Source organism: Astatotilapia calliptera, chromosome 15 (assembly GCF_964374335.1).
Source record: "Astatotilapia calliptera chromosome 15, fAstCal68.1, whole genome shotgun sequence".
NCBI lineage: Eukaryota > Metazoa > Chordata > Actinopteri > Cichliformes > Cichlidae > Astatotilapia > Astatotilapia calliptera.
The window spans coordinates 26696876-26717975 of NC_137436.1; the positions used below are offsets into that span (position 1 = coordinate 26696876).

At 41.5% G+C, this 21100-nt stretch overlaps 1 protein-coding gene and 1 long non-coding RNA gene across 2 annotated transcripts; one reads left to right on the forward strand and one right to left on the reverse strand.

Annotated features, from left to right (window-relative positions):
• The first annotated feature begins 85 nt into the window (after window positions 1-85).
• Window positions 86-9107, forward strand: allc (allantoicase). Its single transcript, XM_080289469.1, has 11 exons — window positions 86-282; window positions 824-874; window positions 2998-3085; window positions 3424-3543; window positions 3645-3724; window positions 5891-6023; window positions 6142-6297; window positions 6422-6495; window positions 7090-7198; window positions 7275-7393; window positions 7466-9107. The coding sequence occupies exons 1-11, from the start codon at window positions 193-195 to the stop codon at window positions 7643-7645; spliced, it is 1200 nt and encodes a 399-aa protein (XP_080145595.1). The 5' UTR covers window positions 86-192; the 3' UTR covers window positions 7646-9107.
• A 171-nt stretch (window positions 9108-9278) lies between these two features.
• LOC113006771 (uncharacterized) lies at window positions 9279-20294 on the reverse strand. Its single transcript, XR_013901630.1, has 3 exons — window positions 20175-20294; window positions 13650-13746; window positions 9279-11503 (listed from the first exon to the last, which is right to left on the reverse strand). It is a non-coding gene; the product is annotated as an uncharacterized LOC113006771 (long non-coding RNA).
• Window positions 20295-21100: the final 806 nt, after the last annotated feature.

Genomic DNA, 21100 nt, shown 5'->3' on the forward strand with positions numbered 1-21100 from the left:
CTGTTTCAGGTGAGTTAACAAAGCTGTAGATATGCAGGTAAATGAGTGACAGTGTGAGCAAACAGCTGCTGTCTGGCCGAGCAAACGCTGAACTTTGTGCTGCAGGGCAGCGGCTGCGCAAGTAGGTTGGCAGACAGCGGCTGCATCAAGTTTTGTGTTCTTGTCTTAGTGGAAAGTCAAGGAAAGGTCAGTATGGCGGAGAGGAGGATGGCAAGAAAGGCGTGTGCAGAGCCCGACTTCCTGCAGTTCAACGATCTGGGCTGTGAGACGGTCGGAGGGAAGGTGAGTCACCACGAGTATGTTCACGCTGCTGCTGTGGGCAGGTTCACTCACTCCACTCATTACAACTGTTTGAAACCACAGCCTGATATGAAAACAATGTAAAGTCAGTAATATAATATACGAAAGACACAATGAAAACACATGAATTATATTGCAGTTTGTAATCTTTCATTATAGTATGTAATTTATAGTAAATTAATAAATTGTGAATAAAATCAGGGCTCCTAACATTTGTTCAGTATAATATGACAACAGACATAGAAGAAGACACAAAAAGAGTTTTAATGGGCTTAAAACACAAAAATACATAAAATGATCACAAACAGGTCTAATGCATTTTTTAAAATAATTTTTACGTACATTGACTTTAACTCAGTTAACCGTCTAAATATTTTCTCTCCTGCTGCTCAGGAAAGAGGCCAGCTAGCTGTTCACTCAGTTTCTGTTAGCGTAATGTTTAATCACCGCTTTAACTCTGTTCAGTTCTCTGTGTTATCACATTGAAGCTGTTTGTGTTAGCAAAACAATTTTTTTCTTTCAGGTAATTTTTGCCACAGACGAATGGTTTGCCCCAGCAAGAAACCTGCTGAAGGTAAAATAACTCCACTCATCAGCATCAGTGACATTCACGTTAAAGGAGCAGTCCACTGTTTCTTCCCCTGCCTGAAGCTCTGAGCCCAGTGATTCATATTTCACATCATTAAAAACACCTCACACCCAGCTTTATTTAAAAGAGTTGAATATTTGTTTAACAGCTTATGCCTGTTCTTTCCAGTCTAAAATGTTTAGAAAACAGTTTCTAAGGCACTATTTTTAGCAGTGGAAGAATCCACATTAGGATGGAGGACAGCATATTCACACAGTGATGAACTGGACATAGCAGCAGGTGTATGGCACGATTCTTTCTAATGATAAAGTTCTTTATGCAGGTGACTCAAAATGAGCTGGATAATTATAAGACATTAACAGAGTTATCTTTAAATATTTTTTAAAGCTTTTAAAGGCATTCAGAGGTGGCAAAAGTACACACATTCTGTACTAAAGTAGAAGTACAGATACTATTGTTAAAAATACTGCAGTAAAAGTACTGATTCAGCCTCTTTACCCAAGTAAAATTAAAAAGTACTGGCTCTGAAATACACTCAAAGTAAGAAAGTAAAAGCAGCTCTTTGAAGGACGTTTCTATTTTTGTGCAAAGCTAACTGAACTGTGCTATATTAATATAATAATAAAATAATAAATAAAATAAATAAATAAATAAATAAATAAATAATACATAAAAAAAATTGTTGGGGCAGGGATAGCTCAGTAGGTAAAGTGGTCGCCCCATGATCGGAAGGTCGGCGGTTCGAATCCACTTAACGGCTACCCTGAGGTACCCCTGAGCAAGGTACCGTCCCTACACACTGCTCCCCGGGTGCCTGCTTAGTGGGCTGCCCACTGCTTCACTGAGTGAATGGGTCAAATGCAGAGAAAAACAAGTAATTTCCCCATGGGGATCAATAAAGTATCTAAAAAAATAATAATAAATAAATAAAAAAAAAAAAATAATATCAGTAGATGGGAAAACAGACTTTACTCTAACCTTTAATCCTAATTGAATTAAATCATGAATCAGAAGGAAAAGAAAAATATATTTCTATTTTCTGTTTCCTTCATTGTAGAGGGTGACTTTACCTCTACCTCTAAACAGGAAAATTTGTACAGTCAGGGGTTAAAGTGGAGGTGGCGTGGAAGTGGCCAGGGGAGGAGCGGTGGGGGGATCTCAGTGTGGGGAAAATCATCATATCTCTCAATAATTTCTATTGAAAGCTTCACCAGATTTTCTTAGTGTACGGGCTGTGATCAGCTGGCCTGCTGCTCTTTGTGGATGTACACATGTGGATTCAACCTGATGTGAGCAAATGTTTCCTGAGTTGTCCTGCCTGATTTAATCTCTACACTGACAGTACACTGTTTATGCTGTCTTTATATTATACACTATACAACCATCATCAGCTAAAATACACACAAAATAACATGTTAACATGTAAGCAGTTAATATAGTTGTTTGCAATAGCCTGAGATAAACAGGCACACTAAATTTCATCCCTTGTAATATTATATTTCATCTTAAGCCCAGGTTTGCTCTGTGAGGGGGATACTTCATCTGTTACCATGTAAACCTATATACACCACCTGCCCAGTGGTCTCACGGTTCCGTGTTACAATAACAAGGCTTGGCAGGATGAAAGCAGACATATCTAACTTATCCAGGACCCAGTAAAACTGGGGCACGCAAACTATATAACATCTCTTGTAAGACAAACGCAAAATATAACCACGCTCAACATGTAGATACTACACAACATAGTCAAAGAAAAACGTGGTCTTACATCTCAAAAAAGAAACAGCAGCTTGCCGCCAAAAACAATGTTTTTAAGTTAAATTTGAAGTCTTGCCGTGAAACCTTGTTGTTCTTCGCGGTTTTATTACAACTGTTTTTGCATTACTGCCACCTTGTGAATATACGAAGTATATTGATCCTAATTAACTTAAATGTTATGCCATCAAGTAACACGTTAGTATTCTGTACAGACAATAATAGACAAAATTACGTAGACTTGATTAAAAAAACATATTTTAACTTAACAAAAACATATATTTTAAGTAAAATGAAAATAAATAATTAATATACACTGAACAATCCACCTCATTCATTTTTTGAGTGTACAGAGAGAGCCGCCACAGTTCATCACATCTGCCTTCACCGAGTTTGGAAAGTGGATGGACGGATGGGAGACGAGGAGGAAGAGAACACCTGGTTAGTACCCTGAATTTTCACAAGCGGACCCGTTTTCTGACGCGGTGCTTTCTTTTACTCTCTTCTGGGTTTTCTGAGCCTAAGCTCCAACATTTCTTACACTTGGGTTTTGTTTTTGTTTTTTTTACTTTTAACATTTTGTTTATTTTAGTTTTCTTAGTTTGATCTGTGATTGTGTTAGAGTTTAACTGTTCCCTCTGTATTTCCCGTCTCATCTTCCTCAATCATTTCCCCCTGTTATTTGTGTCTGTGTTTCATCCATCCATTCTTTTCCTTTTTTCCTTTTTTACTGAGAAGTGAACCAATCATCATTGTGTTTGCTTGTTGCTTGGTTGAAGGGCACGACTGGTGCATTATCCAGCTGGGAGTCCCAGGTTTGATCCATGGCTTTGATGTCGACACGTCCTTCTTCACAGGAAACCACTCACCCTACATCTCCATCCAGGCCGGCTGTCTGGGTATGTCATCATCGTTATCATCATCGCATTGCCCAATAACGTACTTTAAACTTTTCCATATCTAAATAGCTTCAATGAAACACTTCCTGTTGTTCTCCCAGACCAGGAGTCTCCTTTCACCCTGGAAGGAGACCGAACTGGCATGGCTGCCTCCGATAGTCAGATGGCAGCTGTTGCCAAGGTAACAGTGACCTTCATGTGATTCAATTCAATTCAATTCAATTTTATTTATATAGCGCCAAATCACAATAAAAGTCGCCTCAAGGCGCTTCATGTGATCACCGACACTGTAGTCAGCCCCAGCTAAACAAATATTTAAAACAAGAGTGATGTGCTGAATTGACAGCTATGGTCGGTTTATCTGCAGCCATGTGAAAAGCGGAGAGCTCCTAATCGTCAATCAGTCATTAATTCATCGTCAGAATACCATAAAGACCTGAGTAGAATGTCTTTTTCACATGACTATATGTATGGCTCAGGGGCGATTCTAGGATCAGAGCTTTGGGGGTGCTGAGCACCTAGAGAGCTGCCCAGCCAGGCAAGATAGACTTTACTCGTCACGATGAGACGTCTTCCCCGTGTCTGTCAGTCCCTGCATCCTTAAATGTCTCCAGTTGTCCCAAGTTCTCTATGACTGTCTCCTTGGTGCATTTAAACCCCTGTTCCTCCCTGTCCTCATCGTCTGTTGTCTTCGTCTCCGTTATCAGTCATCATAATTTTACCATCTCTGAGTAAGTCTGCAAATTTCTTTATTAAATCATAAGATTCTTAAATTCATCAAGTCTCCCTGTGCCTGGGTCCTCGTCACAAAACATGACATCACTGTTTTGTACATTTTAACACAATTGAATCCCCATTTTTGAGAAAGAAAAGCAAAACACTATTTTAAAAGTCAGTAACAAAATCATCAAATCAGATAAAGGTTATTTAAATGCTGCAAACGAAGAATGGATTGGAATAAAAAAAAAAAACATATCCTAACCTTAATTACTGGGGGAAAATGATGAATGATGATCATAGTGAGTAAGATGTAAACAGAGTGCATTTTTTGGACAGAGATTCACTTTTAATGTGTATGTATAATATAATACAGATACATAAAAATACACTCCAAAAATAGAGTCCTTGAAATGTACAAATGTACAAAATATTGATAAATAAAATTATAAAAATGGAGGCAACTTTGCCTATGGTACAATGTATTCAATGTATGAAAAGATCTTTACTGCAGGCTCTGCAGATTTTTTGTTTTATTTTAACCTATGTCGCCTCACCTTGAGGTTGGCAAATCTGTCTATCACTTTTTGTCATTAACTCTCTCAAGCAGTTTAACAGTTTCTGTTTTGCCTGTCACTGTTCCCTGTTTGTTTTCTTATCTGGTTCTTCCTGACCTTGTACTTTCTTCTCACGTTCCCCTCTTTCTTCTCTCCCTCTTTGGACTGACAATCATACACAAATAGATTGTATTAATTAGATGTAAAAAATTACATTAATATTAAAAAACAAATACTATTAAGACCACTAATAAAAAAAAAGTCCTCTCTCAGTGTACTTTCAACCAAAAGGCAAATAACCAAACCACATGAACATCTAATAAAAGATATAAATATTGACACACTGATCCAACATTATTCTTGATTGACGGATCTTTTGATCTTACACTTTTACCTGAATGTTGCTCCTGGGTTTAATCTTGGCACATGCACATATGACAAAATAACCAACTTCTCCATTTCAAACAGGACAGTGGCAACAACAGTAGACTACAGATAATTTTAAGTTTTAGATTTTAAATAGGCTATATAAATTTCAATGGGAGCAACAGGACAGTCAAATGCCGCTGATTTTACTACAGAGCAGGACGGATTGTAGGGTAGCAAACATCGTTGGAAAACACATTTCCAACACTGCAGGCTACCTGGTGTAATGTTTTTCAGCTAAAAAGAAACATGGTCTGACTCCTACCTAACTATATAAAGAGTAACTGAAGGTTAAATGCAGCTAATATGTCCTGTTTTAAGCCAGGCACTTACACCTCCGCTCCGCTGTGTCTCAGCCACCATCAGGGCGCTAGAGGGGAGAGCTGGAACAAACCATTTGGGGGGTGTTATCTATACTTTTGTTGTTAAAATGTTATGTCTCAAACAAGTACTGAATGCTTTTTATATTTTTAGTAGTGTGCCACACAAACAGTAAATAATCTTTGGGGGTGCTTTGATTCATTGATTCAAAAATGGGCTAAAATCGCCCCTGGTGTGGCTGCTGATTAGGTGAACACCTGTGCCATGTGGGCGTGTCTGACCTGGATGTTCACTGAATGATGTCATTTACTGTGTTTGATTGACAGCTGGGATCAGAGGTGTGGCCAGAGCTGGTTAGTGTGTCGCAGCTGCAGCCTGGATACTCGGACTGCTGCCATAACTACTTCAAAGTCAGCTTCAGCAGGAGAGTGACACACCTGCGCCTCAACATGTACCCAGGTACACACACACACACACACACACACACACACACACACACACACACACACACACACACACACACACACACACATGCTCTGTGCAACTTTATATGCATCTACAATATACTGTGTTTCAGATGGAGGCATAGCCAGACTGCGGGTGTACGGTGTTGGGCTGAGGGACTGGTCATCTGTCTCCACTGATCAGGATGTTGACCTAGTGGCTCTGACCAATGGAGGAGTCTGCCTCGGCTACAGTGACGCCCACTTTGGGCATCCACGCAATATGATTGGTTAACATCAGATAGTACAATAATCTGTATTTCAATATAATATATATATTGATAATATTGGGTTGAATGTCTCTGTTGTGAGTGAGCTGGGAGCTCTGGTCAAACTGGTGTGCTGTGTTTGCAGGACTTGGTCGAGCTGCCAACATGGCCGATGGATGGGAAACGGCCCGCAGACTGGACCGACCCAAAAAACTGCAGGTGTGCACGCTGACAACACTAATGTCACATCTCCGGCTCTATACGTTAAAGCAGCTGTACATGATTCACAGCCAGCTTTATTCTGATTGGCTGGCCCAAAGGATTTTTGACAGCACGTTTCTCCGACATCATAAAGATCCAAGAGCAGAAAAAACTGTGTGAAACCACTGAACTGGAGGAACATGAGAGGAAATAAGGAAAAGTCTTTAAAGTTTCTAACCTTTACACATTTATAAAGGTTAAATCCCACAGAAGTAAAAGTGGTGCACTCTCCTGACACCTTTATAAAAACTCTTCACATAGCAAAAAAGACAAAATGTCCTCCAGCAGTGTCTACACAGTGAAAAACATCAATTTCTGATTGACTTCATTTACTACCAACAGTTTCCTTGCTTGTCAGAGAGTCCTCTCTCTCTCTAAAATGTTTCATTTCATTAGAAAGGTTTCCACTTTCTTTTCAAGCTGTCCTCAGTGTCACAATTCATTGTACTATAATGATATAATATTATTAACTTCTTGTTTCTCCAACCGTGAACATAAATATTATTACATAATAGATGTGGGTTAAATGCTTCCCTGCTGCAAATCTTGCAGGCAGACCAGCGTGGGATCCTGCAGGTTCCCGGCTGGGAGTGGGCGGTGTTTCGTCTCGGTCATCCCGGACTGATCAGCAGCGTTGAGGTCGACACCAACCACTTCAAAGGTGGAGACACGTCAGTGCTGCTTTTCTTTCCTTTAAAAACAAACTTAGCTCTTCAGCCTGACACTTTCCTCTCCAGGAAACTTCCCAGACTCATGCAGGATCGAGGCATGCACTTTGACCCCTGAGGAGAAGGCTCAGTGTATCGGCAGTAGGTGGAATTCTGGGAAATGGAGGGTCCTTCTCCCTCCTCAGAAGGTAACCTTTGTCACCTGTTAAATCATTTTCACCCTCTCATCCTCTTCCTCACCGCCTCCTACCTCTCTGCAGCTCCGCCCTCATCACATTCATCACTACGGCAAGATGGAGCTGAAACTGAGCCATCCTGTCACCCACGTCCGACTTATCATCGCTCCGGACGGAGGAATCAGCCGCCTCCGTCTGTGGGGTCGACCCATACCATTCACTGCAACTCTGGCCAGTAAGAAGTGGACAGTGTACAAACTGTGACACCCAGATGACCTCAGACCTTCAGGGCTTTTAAAAAATTAAGCTGCTATTGATCTGCTGGTTATTGATTTCCTTTTGTCTGGTCCTCTGTCATTAGTTCTCATCCATCCATCTTAGTTTTCTCTCCCTCAGGCTCAAGGTCAACTTTAATCATCTTCCACCTTCCAGCCAACACCCTGACCCCCACCTCCAATGATTCTCCAGGACATTTGTCCTTTGAATGAGTCTGAAATGTCCAATTATGATTGCGCCTCCTTCTTTCCCCGTCTGTTTGAGATTTAAAGACATTAACTGGAAACATCTGGGCCTGACACACAGCTCCAGCTGTGGTATGCTCCTACACACAGTGCTCACGAGCGGCAGCAGAACGGCACCGTCAGGAAGGGTCAGGGGTTGGGAGTTAGCTGCCTCATCAATAGCTGTGCTCAGTTGTTCTTACTCCCGCAGTTAATTATAGTAGCCCCTCCTCCACCTTCGTGTTGGCTCACGAAGCTGCTGTGAATGGTGGAGGTGGTGTAGCTCAGACACATGTGTTCACACTGGATTCACGTCACACGTAGAACCCTCACTCTGATATTTCTGGATTTTCAGTCTCTGGTTTCGGTTTCTTTTCCATGTTTTAGTTAGATCATCTCCGCTGGCTTCAGTGATTCCACGATCATTTAAAGCACATACATTTAAAAACACCTGACACGCTTCGGATGTGAAAGAATGAATGGGTTTGTTTACTTCTGTAAAATAAAGCTGTGACAGCCAAAGTTTGATTTCACTCTAAACATGAAAACAACATAAAGTCACTAATAAATGAACAGGTTTAAATTTATTTACAACCTGCCCTCTAATCAAAAACACCGCCTCCTCCACCGCTCTGTAAAACCTCTGACTGTTTTTCATTATTAGGGGCGTGGCCTCTGTGACTGACACGTGGATGGTGACACAGGCAGCTGTAGCTACTATCTGTCTGCTAGCTTCAGCTGAACTGGACCTCTGGACCCTGTCTGTGCTATTGGCCTTTGGAGCATTTTAATGACATCATGTGACCAATAACGGGGCTGCTGTGATGTTACTGTAGTAACAGAAGGCTGATCTCCAGTTTTCACTTCTCTACTGAGTACTTCCATGTTATACCCAGGGACCATGAACCTGACTAATGGATATACAGTACTATGCAAAAGTGTTGAGCGGGAAATAGGTGCAGTGGTTTATTGAAACATGCTAACATCATGTAAATACAGCACATGAGGCAAAAACAAAGTTTGTACAAATCTTCATTCTTCATTCTTCAACACAGTCTGGTGTTCAGATTTTCAGTGAGCAGGATGCTCTGAGCACTTGCAGAAGAGCATCCTGCTCTGGAGTGAACGGCTGGGAGAAGAAGAATTTAATTTTATTGATATAATGCCTAGACGGTTTAAATTGTAAGGTGAAGACCCACAACAATAAAAAGAAGAAGTTTTGAGGAGTTGTTTTTTTTTTATTTTTTATGAGCACATATATTTTTTTTTACAAAAACAAGGAACATGATTCAACAGAGGCAGTGACCCCTGACCCTAACAGACTACTGCAGTAAAAATCACATCCATCCCAAAATGTTCATTTTCCTATTTTATTTCATTCTCTGTGCACACACACACACACACACACACACACACACACACACACACACACACACACACACACACACACACACACACTCTGCTGGTCACTGCTTCTTCGAAGCGCACAAATAAAGAAAGTGATAAAATTATGTAACCACAGAAAAGCACATTAAGTGATAAAATGACCATTAAAATATGAAGAGAGTAGTTAAAACACACTGGCTTCGAAAGTCAACAACCTTTCAATATTTTCTCATTCTTAATAATCTAATAAATCACCTCTATAATGAAATATCTCACCAGACAGACTTCCAGGGTGCAGACTGGTAGAGTACAAAATTCTCCACTTCTGAAGAGACTCAAATGAGAGAATAAATATTTACATTGAAAAGGGGGAGGAGCAAACTGTACAGCACTTCCTTTTCAAACCAAAGCTTTTCTTTCAGAAAGATTTCATTAAGATGTCCAAACCAGATGAGGAGCATCGTGCAGTAAAACTCCTAATATTCCGATCCAGTTAAACTCTTGCACATTTACACTGAGTGTGGCTCTGAGGAGTGTTTGTATTTTCTTCACCTGCGTCGTGGTTCTGATTACTGTTGATGTGAACGTCTTTAAAACCATGCTGTTTTCTCTGAGCCAGCCACGCACAATTTCTGATTCATCTCTCAACAATTCCTGTAAATCCTGGTGCTTTTTTTCTGAGTGATACATCATCAGCTTACTGTTACTCACAACAACATGAGCACTTTTTAAAGCAACTTTCAGATCGTTTGTATAAACAGAGAACAGGAAGTGAGTCATGCAGCTTCCTCGTGGCATCTCACAGTGAGTGTCTGTCCAGCGACATGAGCAGCTGTTTCCATCAGAGAGAAAACTTCTCATTATAGAAATGGCCGAATCTGAGAAATGGTAAGACTTCAGTTTGGGAAGCAGCAGATTAGGACTGATGACATCAGAGGACGAACTGAAATCTATGAATACAACTCCAACTTTTCTTTTTTTTTTCAGTTCTGTGAGCCAATGATCAGTTATGTCACCAAGAGTTTGATGATGAGTGAAAAGTTCATTGTTATAAAAGTATCCCTGCATCTGCTGGAGGAGTACTTTCTCCAGGATCGGATCAGGACGGAATACGCAGCTCTCAAGATTCTCTGATGGGAACTTGCCGCGGTGGATGCACGAGTTCAGGATGTGACATATGGGAGCAGAGATGGATGGAGCTGCAGCTTGTAGAACATAAGCATCAACGTCGGACATCAACCTCTCAACTTCCTTATCCTCAACTTTCCTAAACTCAAGAGAACAGTGTTTGTTTTCCATGATCTTCTTTTTAATAAGAAACTCTGATGGAGACACTTCAGAAAGAACAGGAGGAGACTTTAAGGGTTCACTGAGGGGATCTGTTTCTGAGTTTCTGCTTCTGGGGACTCTTCTTCGTACAGTGGCAGTGATGAGCTTATGATTACTGATTGATTTAACTTGGTGACCGTCTGGTTCTGAGCAGAGTGCTGGAATATTTGTGTAGATGTGATCAATATATTTTGATGTGGATCGTGAATTTGTCACGTGCGCCCTGGCAGGCTTTTTTACGATCTGGGTCAGTCCACACACAGAGGAGACAAAATCAATCCTTGTCTTTTTTGTAGACTCTTTCGACCAGTCAAAGTTAAAGTCTCCCAGAAGGAAAATGTCTTTGTCTTCATTTGACACCATTTCTATTTTTCTGCAGATTTTAATTAAATAATCTATTTTGCTGCCTGATGGTCTGTAACAACATCCCACTAACACTGGTCTGGTATCTGGAAGGTAAATCTCAACCCAGATCATCTCGAGATCTTTGTGATCCAAGTCATACCGCTGAATAACTGTCATGTGATCGTGAATATAGAAACAGACACCACCTCCATTACTGTTTCTATCCTTCCTGTAAAACCTGAATTTCTCTATATGTAGTTCAGAGTTTTTAACACTGTTGTCTAAATGAGTTTCAGTTAACGCCAGCACATGAATGTTAGAATCTGTTAATATTTTCTCAACGTCAGGATGCTTATTCCTAAGACCACATATGTTCAGATGAGCTAAACATAAATACTCGAGTTCAGAGTCAGCTGAGGGATCTGCAGCGGCCATAGTTTCAAAGAGAGATGAGTGTCACGGGTTCTCTGATCCTGGTTTGTCCTGATGGAAAGTGTCCTCTCTGCATCCTTCAGCTGAGAAGCTGTTGGCCTGATTCTTAGTCTCTTGGTCCAGGTTCAGTCTGCGGCACAAACACCTCACAGTTACCATGCAAAGAGTATAAATGGAACTCACATACACTAGATGGTCTCAATAAATCTGTAACAGTAAACTTTCCTGTGAAGTAAAACATTTCAGTAATATTTTATTATACTTTGTTGGAATATTTCATAAATCAGTCAAAAGAAGATTTGCAAAATCGATTCAGTTTTATTCATATAGCTCTGAATCACAACAACAGCCACCTCAAGGTGCTTTACACTGGAAGGTAAAAATGACATTTATTACATTTAAAATTACACATTACATACAGCACCACTCCGCAAATCACTACCTTATCATTTTGGAGGGGTTTGTGTGTCCCAGGGATCAGGGACAGTGGGGAGGCTGCCCGAGGGTGAGCTTTTGGTGGCCAGGGCTTAGTCCATGGGGCCCGGCCAGGCACAGCCCAGAAAAGGGACATAGGCCCATCCTCCTGCTGGCCCACCACCTGCAGGAGGCGCCGTAGGGGTTGGGTGCATTGTGTGCCGCGCAGCGGGCAGGCACTGAGGCCCTGATAGAAGGAATACGTCGAGGACCTCCTTAATCCCCTGTGGACGGCTAGAGGACAGCTCACCTATCTCTGGGTTCAATTCAATTCAATTCAATTTTATTTATATAGCACCAAATCACAACAACAGTCGCCTCAAGGTGCTTTATACTGTACAGTAGATCGTACAATAATAGATACAGAGAAAAACCCAACAATCATATGACCCCCCTATGAGCAAGCACTTTGGCGACAGTGGGAAGGAAAAACTCCCTTTTAACAGGAAGAAACCTCCGGCAGAGCCAGGCTCAGGGAGGGGCGGCCATCTGCTGTGACCGGTTGGGGTGAGAGAAGGAAAACAAGATAAAGACATGCTGTGGGTTGAGGTGACTGAGGCAGTTAAATAACTCCTTGGTGGCAGAGGCTCTGGGGTGGATGAGGTCCGCCCTGAGGGCTTTCTTGGTTAACACTTCTCTGCAGTGTTGCGGAGAGATCACGGGCAGTACCTCTGGATTGGCAGACAGGGGTGGTGATTCCCATCTTTAAGAAGGGGGACCAGAGGGTGTGTTTCAACTATACGGGGATCACACCCCTCCCTGGAAAAGTCTATGCCAGGACGCTGGAAAGGAGAGTCCATCCGTTAGTCGAACCTCGGGTAAAAGAGGAACAATGCTGTTTTTGTCCTGGTCGTGAAACACTGAACACTGGATACTTGAGGGTGCATGGGAGTTTGCCGAACTAGTCTACATGTGTTTTGTGGACTTGGAGAAGGCATTTAATACTGTCCTTCGGAGTGTGGGAGGTGCTTCGGGAATATGGGGTTTTTGGCCCATTGCTAGAGGCCATTCAATCCTATTTAACACTCACACGCATTCGTATTCTGATGAATGCATCGGAGAGCAACATGGGGTTAGTATCTTGCCCAAGGATATTTGGCATGCAGACAGGAGCAGAATGGGATTAAACTACCAACCTTCCGTTTAGTAAGTGACCTGCTCTGACACCTGAGCTGCAGCCACCCTACTAATACAATCGTTGTACGGGTAAGGTGTTCTGGGAAAGTCCCACTGGGGGGAGGCCTGGGGCAGACCCAGGACACACTGGAGAGATTATATCTCTCAGCTGGCCTGGAAACACCTTGGTGTTCCCTTCAGACAAGCTGGAGGAGGTGGTCGGGGAGAGGGAGGTCTGGGCTTCTCTGCTTAGGCTGCTGCCACAGTGACCTGGCACAGGATAAGCGGAAGAAAATGGATAGAATAACACAGAATAAGAAAACTGTCTCGGTTGCTGGCGTTTAGTGCAGGATATTCACTTTTTGTGTTTTGATTGGTCTGTTTTTGTTTCATTGTGAAGGCTCAACCTGAGTAATGTTGGGCTAAGTTTGGACATCAGAGATAGGGATAGAGCTCTCCTGGGTCCTCACATGCAGAGCCATTAAATTATGAGTTAACTGTGCTTAACCGCAACTTTTTGAAAGCTGACTTTCACTGTCACACCCAGGCCTGACTACTTCCAGACATGTAACTTTCAGGCTGTGTAACAAAGTGGAGCAGATCTCAAACAGCAGCACATCACACAACCAACTAAAGAAAGAGCTGAGGAACAAAGTCACTGACATCTATCGGTCTGAAAGACTTACAGAGAGATTTGTAGTCTGGGTTGCAGATGAACACAGAACAACACTGTGACGGAGGTGTAGTCCGTGGCGCCGCTGCCGAGGAGGGGGGTGGAATGGACTGTAAAAACACACAATTATCAAAGAAACAAATTTCATTACCAACACTGAGAGTCTTGAGTCCTTACTGGGGTTAAAAGCATCCAAAGAACCAGCTGAGAGACAAACTCTGTAACTCTGTCAGTCTACAGGACTCACTGGAACACAATAACTGTAGTTACGGTAGCTATTGTCAAGGTCAATGTCAAGTTTATTTGTATTGCACATTTCAAACATCTCATGCTGCAAAAAGTGCATCGACGTGTGCTAAAAGCCAGTCAAAAGTATTTGTCTTCAGTAAAGACTGAAAATGTTCCAGCATTTGTGCAGACCTAATATTTAGAGGCCGACTACTCCAGAGTCTGGGACTTGCCACAGAAAGGCTCTGTCCCTACCAAATTTAGACCGTGGAACAGATAAGATTAGTTCTGAATAGTGATGTGTCATGTGCAAAAGCATCGACTCTAAGAGCCAACTTCCATCAAGTGAGAGCCGGCTCCCCAATTTTTTTAAACAAGGTTTATTGTGTTGCCACTGTCCTCCCACATACATCACACACAGCATGATTGGTTGGAATTGGTTGCACCTCTTTATTCAGCCATGGACCAAACATTTCTGCATATGGAGTTCAACACTACCCTCTCAGAAACTGCATTACTGGATCGCAGGTTTAAAAAGCCTTAATTAAGTGACAACAGAGCTGTTGATGAAGCACTTCAGAGAATAACTGCCTCAGCAGCAAAATGCACCCCCAGCAGCCACCCAGCTCCATCATTAGAGGGCCAATTGGAGGAGGAGCCACAAACTTCTGCTGTGTGGAGACTCTTTAACGAAAGAGCTACAGGAGATGCTGCAAAGAGCTGATGCTCTACTGGAGATGCAATGCTATCTTGAGAGATGAGATGTTATCTTTCCAACATGGAGAAGACCCCCTGAGCTGGTGGCAGGCCAAGGTCACAGTTTTCCACACCTGGTGAAGGTGATGGAGGGGAGACTATGCATTACAGCTGCACCTTCGGAAAGAGTCTTCTCAAAAACAGAAAAGATAATAACTCAGAGGAGAAACTGCTCTCCAGACATACTGTTTGGTTACTGAGTTTGGTTCTGTTCCTGCTCTGCGGATTTGTTTACAGAGTTTTGTTCATTTGTTTTTGTGTCAAATTAAAATTAAACATTTGATTAAAATATTAAAATTAAGTAAGAATGCCTGCTTTTGAAACAGAAGAAATACACAAAATTAGGCAGTTATAAGGCTGCTCATAAAAACACTAAATACAAAATGGTTTATCAACACACGAAGCATTCATATTTGCCAAGTAAGGCTAAAATATTATGCTGTTGAAGATAATAAATTAGAAGCCATTTGGGAGCCAAAAGAGCCAGCTCTGCCTTGGGAGTCGTGCCACAAGAGTTGTCTCTCTGAAAAGAGCCGAACTTCCCATCACTAGTTCTGATCTTGATCTCTTGGTTCACAACTACAATTGTAGTTATTGTGTGTGCACCTTGAAAGATAACTGTTCAAGGTGTACAGGTGACACATGTCTTGCATGTTTGAACATTACCTTGTGAGCGCATTACTGCTCAAAAAGGTTTTTATCGTTCAACTGACTTACATTTTTAATCTGCAAGATTTAAATTCTCAAAAAAAACATTGAGTATAATTTAACTTTCATAACATGAATATTATTAGTTACAGAACATGATTTATTAGAAGAGAGCTGGAGGGCAAAATGCGATTAGTACTTCAAGTCAAGGCAGTATAGCAGAGACACAGCTAGGATGTGTTTCCTTTTTTTTTTTTTTTTTTTTTTTTGCCTGTCCCGTTTGGCTCTTTTGCCATCAGAATTGTTGTCTAAAGGCAAAGAAAGATGCCCAACGGTTTTGGTTTACCAAATTGACCATCCCAGCCTTGCCGTAATGGTCCATTTGATTCACCTTTTATTGTTTATTTTATTTTCATTTACTGAATACGGGACAGACTTGACTGGGGGAAAGAAGGGGAGAAAGAAAGAGGGAAAGAGAAACAGCTGAGAAGAGGGACGGGGGAGAAGGGCAAAAAACAAAAACCAACAGAATGAGCAGAAAAAAAAAAAGAAATAAAAAATGCATATATCAATCACCTGGATCACCTGCTGAGAAAGAAAAAAGAAAACAAGCAGAAGAGAACAAGAGTAATAGAATAAACAACATCACAATGATATATGGGAATATGACAGTAAATACTAAATATCAAACATTATTGTGCAGCACATAAGATCAACAGAACACAGTGTGCTTTGAGGTAGAAGCCAAAAAGGGTGTAGTTTGTGGGTGTGATCACCTGTATGTGTTTCCTGAACTTTACTGTTACGTACTCAGTATGTCAATCATGAATTGTTAATGCCTTGCATATTTAAAGTACAGTGTAGTACCACAAATCCTAACGGATCTGTTAAGAAATATAGCTGGTATTGTGTTGTGTCATAATGTAAAATGTAGTCCAATGGATGCATGCTCTAACAGGAAGTACAACGAAGGAGTTTTCAGCACTTTGGCAGATGTGTCTGTATGTACCTGTGGACACCTTTTGTCAGCATCTTAATGCCACAAACACTTAACAGGGAATGTAGTTTAGATCAAGACAGAGTTGGTAGAAAAACATGATCTGACACATTAGTACAGTATATTAGTAGAGTGCCCTTGTAATAGCATAGAAATGCCTGCTCATGGATCATATGGTCAAAATAATATCTAGTTTAACTCTTGATATACACACCACATAGTTTTAATGTAACAATAATAACAACTTGTAACTGAAGTCAGTGTTTCAAACAACTCCCCCTGTTTCCCTAACAAAGTCAAAATTCTTGATCATGTACTCGCTCAGTATAATTTCCCATCACATAATTTATAATGCAAATATACAGTGGAACCCCGACTTACAAATACCCCGTTAAACGGAAAATTCAAGTTATGAAGGTACTGAACGGCAATATTTCTGCCCATGTTACGGCAAAATGCCTGTGTTCCGAAATCAGCAGGCTCTGATTGGCCGAGCCCAGAATGCCCAGAATGCCTAGAATGCCTTCCGAATTATGTGCCAACCACCTTGGCTTTCGTATTGTGTTGATGTTGCAGTTAGCAATTAGCCAATAGCCTATTGTTCATTCACAATGAGGCCTGCAAGCGATTCGAGTGAAAAGAAGAAGCGTAAAGTGCTCTCGATGACAACAAAGAGAGAAATTATTCATAAATATGAGTGAGGTGTGAAACTTAGTGCTATTGCACGTGAGAATGGCCGAAATCCTTTGACCATAGGAATAATTCTAAAACAAAAAGAAGTCATCAAAGCAGGTAAACCTTCAACGGGCACCACCATCATGTCCAAAAGGAGGAGCCACATACACGATGAGATGGAAAGGTTTCTCCTTGTTTGGATTAAAGACAAGGGAAAGGCTGGCGATACACTCACCGAGACGATCATTTGCGAGAAGGCGTCCTCAATTTATAATGATTTAGTAAGCAAGGCACCTTCCAATGAGCAGCCAACGGCATCGACGTCCTTGCAGGAGGCACCCCCATCCTCCCCAGAGTTTAGGGCGTCGCATGGGTGGTTTGATCGGTTCAAGAAGAGGACTGGCATCCACTCTGTTGTGCGTCACGGCGAGGCAGCAAGTTCCGATCACAAGGCTGCCGAAGAATTTGTTAGAAAATTTGAGGAACTCATAAACCAAGAAGGCTACACCCCCCCAGCAGGTACTAACTGTGATGAGACCGGCCTCTTCTGGAATAAAATGCCGCAGCGTATGCACATCACCGCGGAGGAACAAAAGATGCCAGGCCACAAGCCCATGACAGACCGTCTTACCCTCGCCCTGTGTGCTAATGCCAGTGGGGACTGTAAGGTCAAGCCACTCCTAGTGTACCACTCAGAAAACCCGCGTGCCTTCAAGAAACACAAAATTTTAAAGGAGAGGCTTGAGGTTATGTGGAGGTCCAACCCCAAGGCCTGGGTGACCCGACAGTTCTTTGTCGAATGGGTCAACTTGGTCTTTGGCCCTGCTGTCAAGAAGTTCCTTGAGGAGAACGATCTCCCCATGAAGTGCCTGCTGAGCATCGATAACGCCCCCGCCCACCCCTCTGGCCTCGAGGACGACATCCTGGAGGAGTTCTCGTTCATTAAGGTTCTCTTCCTCCCTCCCTACACAACCCCTCTCCCCCAGCCCATGGATCAGCAAGTCATCTCTAATTTTAAGAAACTGTACACGAAACACATGTTCGAACGATGTTCCGACATAACAGAGAGTACGCAGCTCACCCTCAGGGAGTTTTGGAGAAATAATTTCGACATCGTTGCATGACTCAAGTTGATTTCATTGGCATGGCGGGAGGTGAGTCGTTGAACGCTAAATTCTGCTAGGAGGAAGCTGTGGCCTGATGCTGTTGCCCCTTGAGATTTTGAAGGCTTTGAGGGGAAGGAGGGGGAACCTCAACCTGAAGTCAAAGTTGAGGAGATCATAAATCTTGGCACCGCCCTGGGACTTGAGGTCAAGGAGGAGAATATAAACGACCTTGTGCTTGAACATCAAGAGGAGTTGTCAACGACAGAGCTGCAAGAGTTGGAAGCGATGCAGCACTCATCAGTACAGCAACAATTCGGCGAGGAGGAGGAGGCCGTCATACCATCGGGCGATATCAAGGACATTCTCCGCGATTTTCAGAAGGTGGCCGATTTTGTCGAAAAAAATCACCCTGAAAAGAACTTTACCACTCGTGCTATAGAGCATTTTAGTGACATCTGCCTCTCCCACTTGATATCCATTTTGAAAAGTAGACAGAGACAGACGTTGTTAGATAAACTTTTCACAAAGAGGCTAGCAGCAAGTCAACCAGGTGAAAGTGTGCCTTAGAAGGTGAAAAAAGCGATGAAAGTAGCAGTAGTGATTAGTTAAAAAACATAAAAATGCACAAAAATATAAAATAAAAAAAATTATAAAATAGAAAATTAAAAAAATTATACAATACAAGTTTTAAAAATATGAAAGTTTTAGTTTTAATGTTTTAGAATGTTTAGAATGTTTAGAATGTTATATACATGCAGCATATGTATGCATGCATGCATACAACTGACACATATGTACACTTATTCCTCTAATTTTGAGTTAGTGGTAATATTTTTACCCAGATGTGATACTTCTTAAAATACAAGCAGACATTACAAAGAAAGTTGAAGTGTTAATAATTGTGTAAAAATGTCTGAATGAATAGTACATTGTTTTTTGTTGCCATTCTTTGTCACTTGTAGTGTTTTTAGATGCCAGGGCTGTTGGTGGATTAAAAATGTTTGTTAATAAAAATAATGTTTTCTTTCGTCTTTAACATGCACTTCAGTGTCTGTTGCACTACCTCCTTATGTTTAAAGCCTGATTAATCTTTGAATGAAAAAAATCAAGAACTTTACACCGTAATGTTATGCCAGTTTTCCCCGTGGTGGTGCTGTATGCATGCATACGTATGCTTTCTTCAGCCTCCGCCACTGAGAACTTCGTCTCCAGCCAGCATCGCCTCACTCAAAAGGCGTGATGGGTGCTTCGACTTACCTCGGGAACGGATTACTTTCGTAAGTCGGGGTTCCACTGTAGTTCATTTAGTAAATGTGTTTATTAGTGTTGTTATCAATATGACTGTTCTTTTGACCAGTTGCTGTTACGCCAGCTTAATGTCACAACTCTTACTCTGGAAGAATTTCAGCTGTCACAACAGGAAATGTACAGGTAGAATTAATACCATGACAATGACTCATCTCTATGTTCCAGTAAATTATTAACATGCACGAACAATAATAGAAAATTGCTTAAATGGAATGCAGTCTTTGTCTAAGCTGTTGTTGGTCCCTCTGCTAAGCCTGAAACCACAGCTCACTGCATTCACTCAGTGATGGTGAGGCTACAGACTTCGAATCCCAGAGCTCTGTTTCATTGCTCCTGCCATAGTCTGTTCCACTGAAAAGATTAATAAAGCTTTCTGAGGCTGATCGACTCATCCACACACAAAGGAAATTAATGAAACATGAAAAAGGCTTAATGATGTAGCTTCAGCCACTGGTTGACAGATCGCATGACTGAAAGTGTTTCTTCATTTACTTTCCATAATGATGATAGCTGGATAAAAACTTGTCTGACCTCTGAACCACTCATATGTCCAGTTAAAAAGGACAAACATGTTAAGGGAGGAAAGTGAATTGTATTTGTTGAAAATCAACAGCACGTACCTGAAGTAAAAAGACACAGTTGCAGTATTCCTACTTTTAACGTGCTCTTCAGAATGAGAACACCTTACTCTGACACTAACAAGATTCTGAATTTAGCACTTTTAATTACATAAACATTTGTACCCTGCAATTTTAATTTTGTCAGAAATGAGAAAAACAAATACCCAGGAATAAAACCTGCTGAGTTTGTTCTCACTCACCTGTCACTGTTGTTTCACCTTAAAATGATGGAAAGAAAGTGTGAAAAAGAGATTGGACATCCTCGCTCAGGTGTGTCTGTGTTGTATCTGACTCAAAAACAAGGAACCTGTACATCTCACCTGACTGCAAGCTGATGATGCCAATGCTGTTACCTTGGCAGAATGCAGTTTATCAGGTTTACAGACAGATGAACAAACACCTCCCAAAACCATAAGAGTCAAGTTACAGGAGGCATTTACTGTATATAATTGTGTTTCAACAGTACTTTATATGGTATTAATGTCATACCTGAAACTAACTTTGTGGTTGTAAATGTTACAGTAGAAAAGGTGTCATCACCGGTCTAGTCCAATCACCTTCTCCCGCCCTTCTCCAGGCCAATCAACATTCATGCCTCGTACTTTAAATTTCATCTGCATTTGTCTTTCTCCTTCGCAGACTCCTTTGTGCAATCCACCTGCTCCCCATCTCCGAATCTCAGCACTCAAGCTTCATTCAAGCCACCCTCAACTCCACCAGCAGTGTCTAGTCTCCCTTTCTCAGCTGGGGTCTGCTCTGCCCAGAGTCAATTGGCGTCTAACCACTAAACACCTACAGTGGGTTTTCCATTCATCAATAAGTCAAGTTCCTTCTTTCTAATCAGAGTCAGAGTCAGAGAGACTTTATTTATCCCCAAAGTGCAATTAAGCAATTAAGATTGTTAAGGGTTCAAATATTGAGGAGGGATACAGGAGGTAATCCAAATAACAACACTGATCCAGCCGGGTGGAGTCAAACGAGGATTTTAATGAACACACGTGTGGGAGATGAACACTGTATGCAGACAGCATCGATCTCACTCGAACAATACACAATCAGTTGTTTTATATCATCAGGGAAATTTAGAACGCCCCTCATGCGTCATCACATGCATAAGTTTCAAAAC